General features: G+C 35.4%; 2 protein-coding genes across 4 annotated transcripts in view; one reads left to right on the forward strand and one right to left on the reverse strand.

Annotated features, from left to right (window-relative positions):
• The window catches only part of LOC111503249 (tetraspanin-7), a 30273-nt gene extending 16333 nt beyond the window's left edge, over nt 1–13940 (forward strand). The window contains exons 4-5 of one of the 3 annotated variants that reach the window (XM_074182764.1): nt 1833–2006; nt 13715–13940. In XM_074182764.1, the coding sequence (XP_074038865.1) occupies nt 1833–2006; nt 13715–13867 (327 nt within the window). In that variant the 3' untranslated portion in view covers nt 13868–13940. Of the gene's footprint in view, nt 1–1832; nt 2007–4939; nt 5087–13714 lie in introns of those variants that run through there. The other 2 variants (XM_074182763.1, XM_023157512.2) reach the window with 2 other exon arrangements.
• On the reverse strand, nt 5419–11884 carry LOC111503228 (uncharacterized). The gene is made up of 4 exons (XM_023157479.2): nt 11396–11884; nt 9962–10108; nt 8257–8386; nt 5419–5683 (listed from the first exon to the last, which is right to left on the reverse strand). The coding sequence occupies exons 1-4, from the start codon at nt 11465–11467 to the stop codon at nt 5529–5531; spliced, it is 504 nt and encodes a 167-aa protein (XP_023013247.1). The 5' UTR covers nt 11468–11884; the 3' UTR covers nt 5419–5528.
• Nucleotides 13941–15644: the final 1704 nt, after the last annotated feature.

Genomic DNA, 15644 nt, shown 5'->3' on the forward strand with positions numbered 1-15644 from the left:
TGGGGTGCTACATCCAAGGCACAAGAAATATTCGTCATTAAAAAAAAGCAGTGAGGTTATTGATGACGGTTCGCCTAAGAGAACATTGCTAACCACTCTTTATCAAAATTGGTATAATGACTCTACCATGTTTGTTTATATACCACTGTATTTTCTATGTGGGGAAAAAGTGATGTTCCTACTTCTGGACAATCTCATGACTAGAAATAAACATAAACTACAACAACCATTTACTACATTATCAGTGTCGCAGAATCATCCGGAATCGATGGGTGTCAGACCCTATAATGCTCACGAATTTTTGCAGAAATGAACTTCTTCTCACCGATTGTTAAAAAACAGCTGCTCTTAATATGTTTTTAGGTATAACGGTGCTAGTAATTGTGATTTGTGCATACTTTTCTGTTTACAAGAATTATTCATCTGTTTAAAAATACTCATTTTTGACTCTGATAGTCTAGTTTTAATTTTAAGCTTAATGTTAGGTTGATTTGCTGATGACACATCTTTTACTGTCAGTGGTTCGGAATGTGAAACATTGTCAGTAAGAGCAAATGATGCTGTATCCAACATGCAAAATTATTGTTCTAAAAATGGCTTGATTCTAAATAATCTTAAAACCAACACCATTCACTTTACAATTCAGGAAACTGATTGTAGTGTATTGGTTAGGTCTGAGATTAAAAGTATTGAACAGGTAAACTATAAAAAATTTTTAGGAGTTTTTATTGATTCCCAACTCAATTGGAATCATCATGTTGATTTCATACTGAAGAAATTAGCGACACACTGTTTCGTTATATGGAATCTGCGTAATTTTGTGTCTATTGAAATTCTTAAAAGTTACTATTATGCATATGTTTACTCTGCCCTCAATTACTGTATTATTTGTTTTGGCAACTGCAATAGAATCAGTGACTTATTAATTTTCCAGAAAAAGATTATTAGAACAATTTGTTTTAAAAAACCACTCGATTCCTGTAAACCACTTTTTGCAAAGTTGAATATATTAACTGTTACTTGCATGTATATTCTTAATTGCGTAATCTACGTTAAATCAAATTGCTCCAAGTTTCAGAACAGAGATGATACATATCTTCTTTCGAGCTTCACCTTGAGAAAAAACTATAACATTTTAATTCCTAGTCATAAGTTAGCCAAGGTCACTAATGGACCTCATATCATGTCAGTAAAACTGTACAACAAGCTCCCAATATCCATTAAAAAAATAACTAGTGTAAAGCTCTTTAAACAAAAAGTTCGGAAAGTATTATGTGAAAAGGTATTTTATTCGCTTGATGAATTTTTTCAGTCTGATTTGGAATTTTAAATTTTAATTTTTGTATCCCTTTTATGGTCTAAATGTTATATAGTATATCTTATAATTATGTTGTTTTATGATTGTGACCTCATTGTGATTGTACTGAGTAATGTGACTTTTTCCATGCCTTCCCTAGGTCTACGGAAATAAAGATTTTTGGATTTTTGATTTTTGATTTTGATTGGTCTGTCTTTGGTAAGCACATCTGACGTTTTACCTAAGTTAGTATTTCTGATGCACTGTTTGGAACCTTTGGAGTAGTAATGAATATTACTGGAGTTATTTTAACACCTCGACACGTGTTTCGACCACCAAGTGATCATCTTCAGGAGGAAGATCAAACTAGTTTAATCTTCCTCTTGAAAAAACTCCAGTAATATTTAAATTAGTATGTTACAAGGCTCCTGTATTATAATTGAATACTTCTTCAACTGAAGTTTTGATTGATTGATACAGGAAATAGTGAAATATGTATGTTATAATGACGATGCTTAAATTCCTCTCTTTACAGCTGAAGTGTTGTGGTTTCAATGGGCCTGACAACTGGGATGTGGTGCCGAAAAGTTGCCACGTAACAGACTCCCAAGATATATTTGAACAGCCTTGTCCTCCTTTAGTTTCCGATTATATTGACGATTCGATGAATATCTTGGGAATATCTGTAATCGTGCTGTCCATTCCGGAGGTGAGTGAAGATTGATATTTCCTCGAATATAGTGAGAATGTAATATTAACTTGTTGTAAACAATAATAATAAAAATAACGTAAAGAACCAAAAAATGATGCATCTCCATAGGAGTTTGCATCCCAAATCGTCCGTTCCACGGTTGTACTTCCCCCAACAACAGGGAGGCCGTGGACTTTTTTGAGTTTGGAATGTCTACATGACAGAATGGTACTGGATACAGCCTGTAAAGTCGTCAGAAGTTCGTATCCCCTTCTCTGCATGGTCCGTGACCATGAGAGAGCAGGAATTGGAGCATTTCTCTTTACGGCAGTTTTCGACACTGAACGAGGTGACCACAACTCCGTCACCGAGTTGGAAGCCCTTCAGCAAAACGCTCATATAAAAGCCTCAGAGATCACCTCACATCTGCGCAAATACAACATTCAATAACATTTGAGACCTTGGCTCATCAAAGCACCTGCCTTTCGTTTTCCTCAGGTCGAGTGGGCTGAAGTCGGCTTGTCAGGATGGTGTGTTTAAACTTAGTCTACGGCAACCGCGTGATGGGTATAGAGGTTCCTGACACAAGGTGCAGAGCCTGCCACGAGGCGCCCGAAACCCTAATGCACTTGCTATCAGCATGTCCAGCATATGCGGTCTCGGCCTATATTCATCGACATAACACGGCCCTAAGGGTGCTGTTTTACCATCTACGGCACTCTTACGGTATTGACGAGTCACCGGTGTTGCCCTACGCTCCGGGGGATATTGAATCCGTTGTGGGGAACGAGAAGTGCCGAATTTATTAGAACTATTCGTTCCCCACCCTCAGGCTCATACAAGCTAATAAGCCTGATGTAGTTCTTCTTGACTACTAGAGCAAGACGATATTTGTCGTGGAGTTTCAGCTCCTGGCGACACAAATATTGTCCGAAAAGAGGAGAAAAAACGGATATAATATCGAGATTTTCTCTTTGAACTCTGCGGACTCTATCCAGACCATTCTGTCAAGATGGTTGTTCTGCTTATTGGAGTCCTTGGTGGAATGATGCCCTCTCTACTGTCGAATCTTAAAATCATTCAGGCCTGCCGCACTAAGGCAGAAATCTTAGCAGGACAGATGGTCACAAGTTGAAAATTTGAACTCTAAATATCTATCATCTATTGAGGTGTTATCAACACAAAGATTATTTTTAGATCAGTTCTTATTTATGAAATCAAGGAAAAGATCAGTATCGTTAAAAAACAACTTCTAACAATGTTCGATTGTTCGATTGTTTGTGATAATGTCTAACGCAGTGGTAAATGAAACGTCAGGCATATAAACATGCGGACCACGGCCAAAAACCCGGCTTTGGCATAGTTGTTTACTTCCGTAAAAGTTTACACTTCCATATACTTATCCTGTTATTGAAAAGAAGATTCAGAAAAGTTTCCTTTCACGATACAATTATTGGGGTTGAAAACTTTGTTGCAAAACTGTATTTAAAATAACAGAGTGCAATTTGCTAATAAAGGCTTTTATTAGGATGTGAGTGTTAATAGATTTTTCATTGGTTGAATCAATATTTGAACTACCAATTGCTTCAATGAATTCATTATCAAATCAGTGCTAATGAAATATTATTCGAAAAAATGCCGTGTTCTTCAATTTTTGATAGTATTTGGATCGTTCAGAATATTACTAGGTATTAGTCATTGCAGCAAAACATTCTAAAGATTTCGCAACATTTTGTGTGGCATATACATTTTCATTTCATTACCATCTGTTTGTTTTTGCAGTCCGACGTCTAAGTGTAAAACATTCAGTATTGTTTATTATTCCCTGATGTGAATTACTTTAGATCTTTCGTGAATACAGTCCATCACGTCAGCAAGAAAATGTAGGATGAAATTTGTTTTTTTAATATGAGCACTCCGAAAAATTTCACTGAATGTTATGTCTCAAAAATAATTGCACTTCCTTATACAGGGTGTACCTATTAAAATGAAACAAGACTGATTTCTCACAGTTGAAGTTTAGAAAAAAATTCGTCCGGAGTCTTTGACTTTTATTTTGAGGAGAATATCTTTTTTATACAGGGTGGCCTAAATAGACAAGACAATTTGTATCTCATTACTTATCAGACTGCCCCTCTCATATGTTCAGCAATTCATTTTGTAGTATTTGTGATCTAATCCTTATGTTTCATGACGTGAAACAGCAGAAATTTGAAGTTTCCCAAATGTATGACTGTGTGAAGATTATCGAATAAGGAAAGAACGCATTAAAGAAAAATGTATGTTGTTAAATACATTTTCCCAGCAAGCTACAGGCACCAATTGATATTTATTCGATAAACAGGGGTTGAGGCGCAAATAGACAGAAAAAATTAAATAAAATATCTCACGTGAAAAAAAACCATAAAGACACTACCAATGAAAACACTTAATTGAAAAAATATGATGATTTCTCTCAGAGGTGTTCGCAAATAAATAAGGAAAACCAAAAAAACATATATTATGATTGTATTGATTTTGTTTTCATCGCTTTATTTCATCGTGAAACTAAAATTCAAAATTTGCAATTCTGTGATTTCTGAATGACATAACAGGCGATGTCCACCCTCGTAATATCCCACTTTAGTGAGATATTTCGGAGGTTGTTTGTGTTTTTTTGCAAGCTCAGGAGTCCGAAAACGTTTTAAAATTACACAAGAACTTCTCAATTCAAAGTGGAAATTGCAACTTTTGCTTGTTCAAACGTGAATTAGAGCCGACCTGGAGGAAAATCTTTCATAAACATCAAACAATTCAAAACTTGAAAACTACAATGAATCACGTATCGCAAAAAACGATTTGGAGGTCTCTGTTCGGCCCACCCTGCGTAAAACTTCAAAATGGCAGAACATATGTTTTATGCGATCATTTTATTATTTTTTTGTCATCATGCTAATTACAATTTTTTGCAGATGATTGGATCTTTGGTATCGTTCTTCTTTGCCTTCCATCTGAAACATCGAGCACATGCTAGGGAGTTTATATCTATCAAGGATTACACAGTCGACAATGGCCTTCTTTGACAATTCGTTCTTTTCAATAAAAATCATGATGTGAAACGTTTATTTATTGATACCTCTCCAAAATATACGTTTGAATCCTGAAAATGAATATAAAATCGGACGATTTCTTACATGAAGTGAATGAACTTGTAATTCACCACCAGGCACTGTTAGGAACCGCCAAGTTTCCGCTCAACTGCCCTGAAGAAGACAAACATGAAAGTAAAATTGATGACGTCTCCTCCTACGAAGATGGGTCTTCTGTCGTTGGAGGAGATGTCACCAGATTTACTGTCAGGTGACATTCAAGTAAGAAAAGTTTCGACTGAGATAATCTTGGTATGAGAAATTCTGGAACAGAAACAATCTTTTGGAAAATTACATTATTTCGTATATTTCCAAAATACTTTAGATTCATTTGAACACATATATACCTCTTTGAGGAAAACGTACATAGAACTATATATACATGAACACAATAATTCAAAGTAGACATCTTCTAAACAGCGGTGCTTTCAACCGCCTTTTCTGGAAAAGCTATCGGGTTTATATTGGTGTTGCAGGTGATTTCTATCACCCCGGATTTTACAGAGTTGTATTCTGCCAGCTCTGCGTAGAAGCCGTACATGCAGTAGAGTCCATACCATAAAAACACTGCAAAACCATGAAATTTAAAAAAGTTTCAGAGTCAAAACATACAAAACATCAGAAAATTCAGATGTTTTTTACATTCCATTGAAGAAGGCTAACTGTGGAATATAGAAGAAAAAAAACTGCAGTGTTTCTGTGTTTTTCTGTAATTTTCCAGAATGTAATGAAATTAAAAATTAAAGAATCAACGGAAAACTTTTTGAAAAACAACAAACTATTGTATGCCTATACAGACAATGAGCTTGACTGCTTATTAAAATTCAAATTGAGAATTAAATCATCATCAGAACGATACTGTCTGACTCATTCTTTTGGCCTTTTCATTTTTCCCAACCAGGGCTTTTCCAAGAAGCTTCAAATTGTCGATTTTCAAATATTTATTCGTGGATATACTCTTTGAATTCACCAGTAAATGAAATATTTTTTCAGCTGTTCAACATTCTGATGAATGAAAAATCACAATACTAGTAATTTTTTCATACTATAAGCCTATAATGGATTATATATTAACTAATGTGGGTGTTCATTAGTATCTTCTGGGATCTCATGAGAAACTTGAACCCTGTAAACCACGATATCATACAACAAACAATGATGTGCCTGAAAGTTACTACTTTGCTCGATCTACACATCCTTGAAAATTTATTTTCTACATTATAGAGTATTTTCGGGGTAACTTTGTTGAGGGCACTTCTTTTCCACGAGTCCACGAGTTGTGGACTTAACTAAAACTAAGGTCATATAACTCAGATGTCACGTACTTCCTCAAATACATCTAGAGGCGTCATATCGGGTGATCTGGTATGCACTTCTAAGGTACCTTGTCTGTCTGTCTACTGGTTTAGAAAATTGGCAAACCCAAATAAGTTTTCACCTGATGTTACGTTTCAGCATGATGAGGTATCTCTTTATCACGACAGGCTAAGTTGAAATTGGCAAGATGAAAATTATTCAAATTGGTGGGTAGATAAACGTAGTCCTCAAAATGACGTGCTAGATCATATGAAACGCTCCCTTCAAACTTTTTTTTGAAGATTTGTGAAATCCAAAATATGTTTTACAACCGCAGCCTATTTTACAACTCACGAACCGAGGTACTCCTAACGAAATTGCATCAGAAACATTTCATAATGTGAGAAATGAATTTGTGAACGTTCATTGTTGTGTCAAAGTTATTTTTCGGCATTTCTGAACGTGGTCTGCAGGTGAACCTGATACTTTTTCTGAGGAACTCTATCACCTAAAAGTGCTTCCAAAGGGAATGGGTACAGCAAAGTAGAATTCGAGCGGGCCGTACGACCCAGGAGAGAAAACCCCAAGGTCCCACGACCAGGGAAACGCTTTCCTTTCCTACGTTGAGAATGTTACAGCCGCATTGGGAGAATTTTAGAGAAACACAACTTGAAACCAGGGCACCTTCAGCAACACCCGGGGTATAATAGATTCCTTGTAACTGCGGGTCAGTAATCATTGGAACCAGGAAAAGAAGTATCGGTAGCCGTCTTTCTGAACACAAGAGAAAATGTCAACTCGGACAAACCGAAAACTCAGCTGTAGCCGAACATGCTCCAATGAAGGCACTAACATCAATTCATTCGAAAATCCACAAATACAAGATAAAACTCAAAATTACTACTCAAGAATATATAGAGGGGCAATAGAAATTCATAGGGAGATTTCAAGAAAGGAAGAGGCAATGAACATCAGTGAAATCTAGCTACCTGTTCTCGATTATATATAAAAGTCATTCAACAATTAAGAGGAACAAAGCCACGCCTACCAACGATGATATAAAAACGGAGAGAAATTCCAACATTGTATTGAGATTTCAGGAACTCCAGGGAACACCAAAAGCGCCAAAAAGATACCACGGAACAAGCTCCAGTTCCCCCCAGCCACACTCGTGGGGTTAATGGAAGACCCAACGGAGCAGATCCAGAATATCCTGGAGGAATATCCATTATCCATTCGATAGCGGAAGATCCTGGAACATCCTGAGGACTCAACTTGAAGACCAACAACTTCACCCCTGACTCTATACAAAGCTACTCCCCCATGAACAACGACCACAGCAAAGGACCAGGACTCCCAAACTTCTGCAGTGTCTACTGCAGTAGTAGATGAAACGTCAGACATGAAAACCTGCAGACCAAGGTTTAAAAACCCGAAAACCCGAAAAGCTGATTATGAAAGTGAACATTCTTTGAAGTTCATTATGGTGAACATTTCAACTACTGTGAATTTTGAATATATTTTTTCTTGAAATTATGATATTTATCGTTTGATTGCAGATCATTGAAACAAATATGAAACGACTAATTAATTACTCAGGAACAAATGATCTGGTTTTCAAAAATAAAAAATGTTGAATAGAGAGTGGAAATTATTCTCAAAAGAGATATTTGAATACTCTCCCTTTCTATTGGAAAAAACGATGTTAATGCCTTCTCGGTGGCAACTCTATTGTCTGTCTCTTCAAAAAACATTGAAATTCACATCGTTATTCGTAAATTTTGTTCGGTCTCGATACCTTCTATTTAGGTTTTCGCACAGTATACATTTCAGATGATACTTACGACACACTACAAACAAAATTCCCAAATACAGCGACCTGTATTCGAATATGTTAATTCCGGCAAAGATCGTGATGATGAATAGATTCGAAAACTCCAGCAAGATGTAGAGCAGGACGTACCTTTCGTTCCCCTGGAATTCAAATAAGAGATTATGAGATTTACAGCAGGCAGTCTTTCAGAAATGTCGTGGAAAAACAGGGAGATTGGGTGTCTGTCGGAGGGGCATGCAAATGATTTATTCGTGTTATTACGTTTGGTTGTTTAGATTCAGGACACTCAGGACCTCTGCGAAGAATTCAATTACGAAAACAAATGCGAAATGAAGTGGAATCGTTCAAGGGGTTCGGAACATTACTTGAATGGTTCATTTAATTACCAAATTTCTTTCTGCGAGGACAAGTGGAATTTTGTGCCATTATCAAACAACATAAACAACTAATCAACTGGTTAAGTGATCCAATATATATGCAAGAAGGGTTAGTTCGGTAACAGGATCAATTTTTCTTAAAAAAAAACTATTGTTTTCTTGCCAACGTTTCCAATAACGTTCCACGTGCTGAGTGACAAAAATTCACCAATTCTTGTGTATTTTTCACTAAAATCTAGGATTACCAGATTTTAAAATGTTCTGTCAATCACATAGACATAGATACACCTACTGTGTAGGTATATTCGAGACTTACTTGAACGTTTAAAGTTCATTTCTTTAGATTTGTTTACTGCCAGTCTTCAAGCATAGTCCACTGACTAATAAGAAAGAAAACAATTCGTTGAATATGAATCTTTCAAATCGGCTAAGTACGTAGTTACATCTGGGGTACCACAAGGTTCTAATCTTGGACCTCTTTTATTTTTTATTTTTATTAATGACTTGGCAACCTCTTTGAATACTCCTAGCCTACTATTTGCAGACGACCTGAAACTATATTATGAAATCGACGACATTACTGACTGGCAACGTGTACAACATCAATTAGATGTAATCAAACTTTGGTGTAATGATACCTAATCATCTACAACTGAACGTATCCAAATGTAAAATAAAATCATTCATAACGAAAAGCGAACTTTAATATACGATTATTCAATCAACATTACTACAATCAACCGCGTACGACAGTAAATTAACATTTACAACACATATAAGGAGTATGACTGCTGATGCAAATAAGACGCTTGGATTCATTTACAGAAATGGCAAAAACTTCAAAAGTATTGCCACCTTGAAATTGCTATATTTTGCGTATGCCAGATCTTAGTTAAAGTATGGCTCTGTGTTATGGAATTCAGTTTACGACTACCAGAAGACATCAATTGAGAGCGTGCAGAGGAAGTTCCTAAAATACTTATAAAAAAACCGCAGTTTATGCTTGAGGAAACTATTCTATAGCGAAACTCGTGTCGCTTTCACTTTATAGTGAAAATCATACAATAAACTGTATTGATTAGTATTTTAATATGTCATCAGGTCCAGACGATCCTTCATTTTTAAGTTAGATGAAAACAGAAGTTGACAGCAAATTATTCTTAGCGCTGGTGACTTTGGAAACTGCTTTTGACCAGAGATGACAGCAATAATTTTGTCTCTCTGAACGAGTATCAATGAAAATGTTCGTCGTGGCATCTATTTTGTAATTTTTGGTATTTTTATCAAAAACTGATCAACACAATTAATCTCGATGACCTAAACTGAAGTTGAACTTACCGCAATGAGTGCTATCGTGATTATCCCTGCGATGAAGAGATTGAAGAATCCCATGACCACTGCAACGATAAGGTAAAGTTCATACTCTTGTTTTTCCACTCTGAAAAGCTCGACGCTGGCTCCAATAATAGCTGTCAATGCGAATATCTGAAAAACATCGTAATATTTGATTTATAGAGATTGATATTTTCCTTCTCTGAGCCTGAAGAAATGAATGGTGAATAAGAAAGAAAAATATCAAGAGATGGGTAATTGAATATGGAGTTGAGAAAAATAATAATTAAAAAAACAAACATATCTTGAGAGAAGAATGGAAAACAGTAATCGATATAATTATGAACAATCAAAATTATATTAGGTTGTTTCGAAAGTTTGGTACGTTTGTCATGTGTTTTTAAAGCTACATTGTTTGCTTTCCATGTATTTGATGATTTTTGAAGATACTCATCATTCTTTCAATAATATTCAATGTTAAAAAACAAGCAACATAGATATATTTTGTGTTTTTCTAAATATATCTATAGCTTCAACAGTATCATACCTAAAATTCCCTACGTCGTGTACCCAAAGTTCATATTTTCATGAACTATCAAACTTTGTCGAAATTCAATATATTTTCAGAGGCACAGAAATGACAGTTGGTGTCTTTGCTACCCAGCGCCATTTTTAACATTCAAATATTCAAATGACTCATCATTCACGTCATTCCATTTGATTTTGCACAATTGTAATTGATTTACAAATTTCATCAATGTGTCATATGTAAATTTGAAGTTGTCATTCCAGGTTTTGTTAATGTTGCCAACAAAAAAAAGTTTGATTTGAAAGGGTTATATTTTTAGGAGTGATTAATTTTTTGGGAAACGTGTATACCAGTTAGGGTGACAGTGTTCCATGTGAGTACAATTTATTACCATTCATTCAAAGTAGAACTCATGTGAATGATATCTGATTCTTATTCCTCCACAAATGTTCGATATACAAACTGAATAGAGAAAAGTATCTTCTGTATAATTCAGTGTTCATATAGAAGTATTTGTTTCGAAAGAATTTTTTTCTTTCGTGTAATTCAATGTTTATATGAAAGTAGCTGTTTCAGGAGGACTTTCTTTCAGTTTGTGTCTGAAAGTTACTTCTTTGCATGATTTACATATCCATGTATAGAGTTACTTATTTTCAAATTGATTAATCCTTCCTTTCTTCGGAAGATTCTCTCATCCATTTTTTTGTATCAGATGGAGTAGTAGAAAGCCAAAAACTTTCTTTCCCAAAAAAAAAAGTTTGTTCAACAATATAACAATATTTCAATAATCAAGCTGCTTTTGCAAGACAACTGAAGTTTTGATAGAAAAGTTATAGTAGAATTGAAGAAATCGAGATTTAGGAAAAATATACCACGCCCAAAAATGTACAATTTAACTCTTATGTACTTACCATATTCGAAGCAGCCATAATAGCAGCCCCATTCTTCAAGCTCAAAACAAACCAGAAAGATTTTGGCACCATCCTGTACAACCACTAAATGTAACTATTCTTTAGATTTATATAAAAATCGTCGATGTGTTCACAATCACCACTATTGCAAACTGGGAGGAAAAATGGAAAAATCCACCCTGGAACTAAGAGTTTCTCGGGCGAACTGGATGCTGGCTGCAGCTTCCATGACGCCAGACGTCTTGGCGCCCACCGTCGGGACAGTCTTTGTTTGAGCTGCTTGTCGATTATCCAAAAAATATGAGTCTTGAAGAATATTGTTTAGATTTTTTGCGCGTTTAGTAATGGACATGTTATGAAACAAAGGGTCGCTTCTTAGGGGTCGCTGAAGTGACTTTTCAAGAGGGTATTGTCACATTGATTGACTTATTTATTTTCACAGAAACGGACATGTTTGTGAATAAAGGAAACTAGCGATCATCACGAGTAAAAATTCAGAGAATATTCGAAGCAAAACTTTTACTGTGATGAAAATTGATTTGGAAATATATTTCACTTCATCCATCGATTATATTGGTCATTATTGTCGTGTTCTGCGTATGCGATGTTGATAACTCTTCGAGCCACCTTAGAAGCATCATGTCAAATCATCGCAATCTGTCAACCATGTTGGTTCGGAACAGTGTTCCAAGCTTTTGAGAAGCAGCCGTTGCAATTCCAGCGACAGCAGAAGGTGAAATTTACAACTTGTAATTCAGAAGTCAATTATTAATAACTTTCGAGAAAACTATTGTATAGCGAAACACGTGTCGCCGTTTTTGTAAAACCCTTCATGTGAAAATCATACAATTAACTGCATTGATGGGTTTTTATTTGAGGATATGGTGGATTACGGCTTTCTCCGTGATTTTTATATCACTGATGGCAAAGGGATTGGTCTATAGTTGTTTGGAAGATTTTAGTAATAATAATAATAACTTTATTCGTATTTTTGATCATTTACATGATATAACACATGTCATAAATAAAAATATGAAAATTAAATAAAACAATAATAACGGTCCAGAGTATAACATAGATCGGACACTTGAAACAGGTACTTAACTATATACATATATAAAAAATAAAAGAAACACACATACAACTATATATATACATAAATATACAGAAAGTAAATTTATGTTTAACTAGGATGAAAGAAATGTAGTGAAAGCAATAATCATGATAACAGAGTATCCCGTTCTAACAATTCTTGTACGCTATAATATCCCTTATTAGTTAATAGCTCCTTTATTTGTTTTTTGAATGGTATAATATGCAAATCTTTAATATCTTGAGGCAACGTATTGAATCATATTATGCCATTATATGCAAGTGATTCCTTAAATGTCGATGTTTTATGTTTTGGGATAGTTAATAAATGTCTATTTCGTGTTGCATAGTTATGAACTATTAATTCATCTCTCAGACTGGGTACATTATTTTTCACACGGAGCAGAGCTTTTCATGATAAGCGTTAATTAGCCGTTTCTGGCAAACTATTCAACGGATCAACCTGAAAATTCCACAGTATGCATAAGTCAATATGACCTATACGCCTAAAATATTTTAGACGAAGCGGCGTTGTCGCTTCTACTATAAAGAAGCGGCTTCTTTGATTTTTCAAATGGAACACCCCGTATATAATATCATATTATGATTCATTATCACTTTGTCAACAAATTCATATACTATTTCCCTATACCTATCTATTACCGTTTAGAAGATATAAATTAATTTCGATATTTTTTTTACCAAACATGAACTTTTATAAATGCTGATAATCTTGAACTCTCTTGCACTAAAACGATCAAATTTGAAATGGAGTGGAGTGATACTATGAGGATCTTCACTCCGAGTCATATTTTTATTTGCGTCATACAGGGTCTTCAAAAAATGCAGATACTTTTATCTCATGAAAAAATGAGTGGAACTCAATTTTTTCAAATGGAAAACCCTGTATATTTCAACATTTTTGAGCTCTACATCCAGTTTTAGATTAACTTTGTTCAGATAATACTATTTCTATTTTGAACCGTTTTCGAGATGAACTGCATCTTGTTCTTGCAGAAAGCAGATCTACAGCTATCCCTGGGTGCAATATTAAAGATAGTTCTAATTATTCTTTTTAGAACAATAAAAACAGGTTTTGCCTTCACAGAAGAACCCCACATTAATACATTTTGAGCCAATGAATAGTAAACAGTCCTGATACCATCTAAACTAAGCACATCTTTGATCTGTCGTATTGCAAATAACGCTTGATTCAATTTTTTGCAGACATCATCGATATGGGGCTCCCAAGACAAGGTTTTATCTGTAAACATACCAAGGAGTTTGGCTGTTTCCGAGAGTTGGATGCTGTTGAGTTTCACTGTTTTCCATAACGTGAAGCTTAAATGTACTGTTTTACTTTCGTTCAGTTTTAGTTGATTTCTATCACACCAAGAAATCATGTCATCCATAACTGAATTGATGTTGTTTTCTAGCTACTCCGCAATATTTCCGGAAACTGTTATGGTAGTGTCATCTGCGAATAGGATAATGAAACCTTGTTTTATATACTTCGGAAGATCATTTATATAGAAATGCAGTGGGCCTAAAATGGACCCCTGTGGTACACCAAGGATAATATCTTGAATATCAGATACTATATTATTCACAGTCACTACCATTTTCCTTTCTTCCATAAAAGATTTTATCCATTCCAGAAGAAACCCTCTAATGCCAATGTTATATAACTTACTAACCATAATGTCACTATTTACTGAATCAAACGCCTTAGCCAAGTCGAATAATATTGAAACTACGTACTTACCCTTATCGATTTCATTGTAAATAAACTCGAATTTTCTAGCAATAGCAGTCTCAACTGATCTAGCTTTTTTAAAACCATGTTGATGATCGGTTAGAATCTTCGAGAAACGCAGTAATTCTATTTGCTACTATTTTTTCAATAAGTTTTGATGGAATACTCACTAATAATATTTGGCGATAGTTATCTATATCTTCATGTGAACCCTTTTTATGATAGAGATAACTTTGGCCGTTTTGAAGACACTCGGAAACACGCCTTCCATTATAAAGTGATTCATAAGATTCAATAGAATTTCAGATATAGATGGAATGACATATTTCAGAACTTTTATTGTTATATCGTCTACGCTACTCGATTTTTTATTTTTTAGTTCGATCATTGTTCCCCTTTTTGGGAATAGGCTGAACGCCTATAAGGAAAAATCCCATCCTTGAAAGACTGGTTGAAAAGTCTGCAAAATACTGGTTCGTGTTTATTGGCGCACTTTTTTAAGTGACGGCCACTTCATTATATGCTTTCGAAAAGTAATTTCCGGCATTGTGTTTTTTAGTGTGGGAATAGTGACTGTGGAGTGGGATGTAAATTGTTCAGCTACTAGATTTACACACCAATGTTCACATTTGAAAACGATTCTTGTTCCATCTATCAACATGAGTTTATATTTGAGTTAATCCCATTTATCGCGGAGAGGGATTTCGACAAAACGAAAGCGAATCGGCCAAACACCATGGTTTCTAGGCATCGTTCATCTGTGTCATAATCATCTTCATTTCTATCAGGTTGGACATTTTTTCCCTTATCCTTCCAACTGAGGTTCGTCAGAAAGACGAATGGTTTGTAACTTAAGGTGTTTTGGTGGCCACTCTGGCCTTGTGTACTCCTTCCTGACTGGGGTATTTGATGAACAAACTGTTCATTTCACTCAACCGAGTGAGGGGGCCTTCTGAATCGAGTGGGATCGTCTATAGTGTAATCTACAGCTTCCCTAACTGATGGGTTATCATGAGTTTCCGCTGATTCGAAAACTCTCTGATTCCTCGACTGAATGGACTGCCGTATAGTTGACATCTTCAAATCTCTGCGGAAGGCTTAATTCCTCACGAATCATGGAGCATTCACCAGCATCCTGAGAAGCTTGTTTTGCAACCTTTCCAAAATGGAGAGGTTTGACGGGGCGGTTTGTCCCCCAAGCACCTGAAGCATACATGATGACAGCCTTGAACATCGTCTTGTATAATAAAATCTTATTTTTAAGATTGAGCCTTGAATTTCTATTAACAAGAGGATAGAGTTTAGCTATCCTCATCTGAACTTTGCTCTTGATTATAATCAATGTGATTTGCCCAGGTGAGTTGGCGATCTACCCAAAGACTAGCTACTCCCTGAGATCGT

Source organism: Leptinotarsa decemlineata, unplaced genomic scaffold (genome assembly GCF_025532065.1).
Source record: "Leptinotarsa decemlineata unplaced genomic scaffold, Ldec_3_MD MMD2_tig00026328_RagTag_RagTag, whole genome shotgun sequence".
In the NCBI taxonomy this organism is placed as follows: Eukaryota; Metazoa; Arthropoda; class Insecta; order Coleoptera; family Chrysomelidae; genus Leptinotarsa; species Leptinotarsa decemlineata.

Coding starts and splice junctions, on each gene's coding strand:
- LOC111503228 (XM_023157479.2), bottom strand. CDS start 11,467: ATGGTGCCAAAATCTTTCTGGTTTGTTTTGAGCTTGAAGAATGGGGCT. Junction 8,387..9,961: donor TCACGATAGCACTCATTGCG/GTAAGTTCAACT, acceptor TTTGAATTCCAG/GGGAACGAAAGGTACGTCCT. Junction 5,684..8,256: donor AATTTTGTTTGTAGTGTGTC/GTAAGTATCATC, acceptor ATGGTTTTGCAG/TGTTTTTATGGTATGGACTC.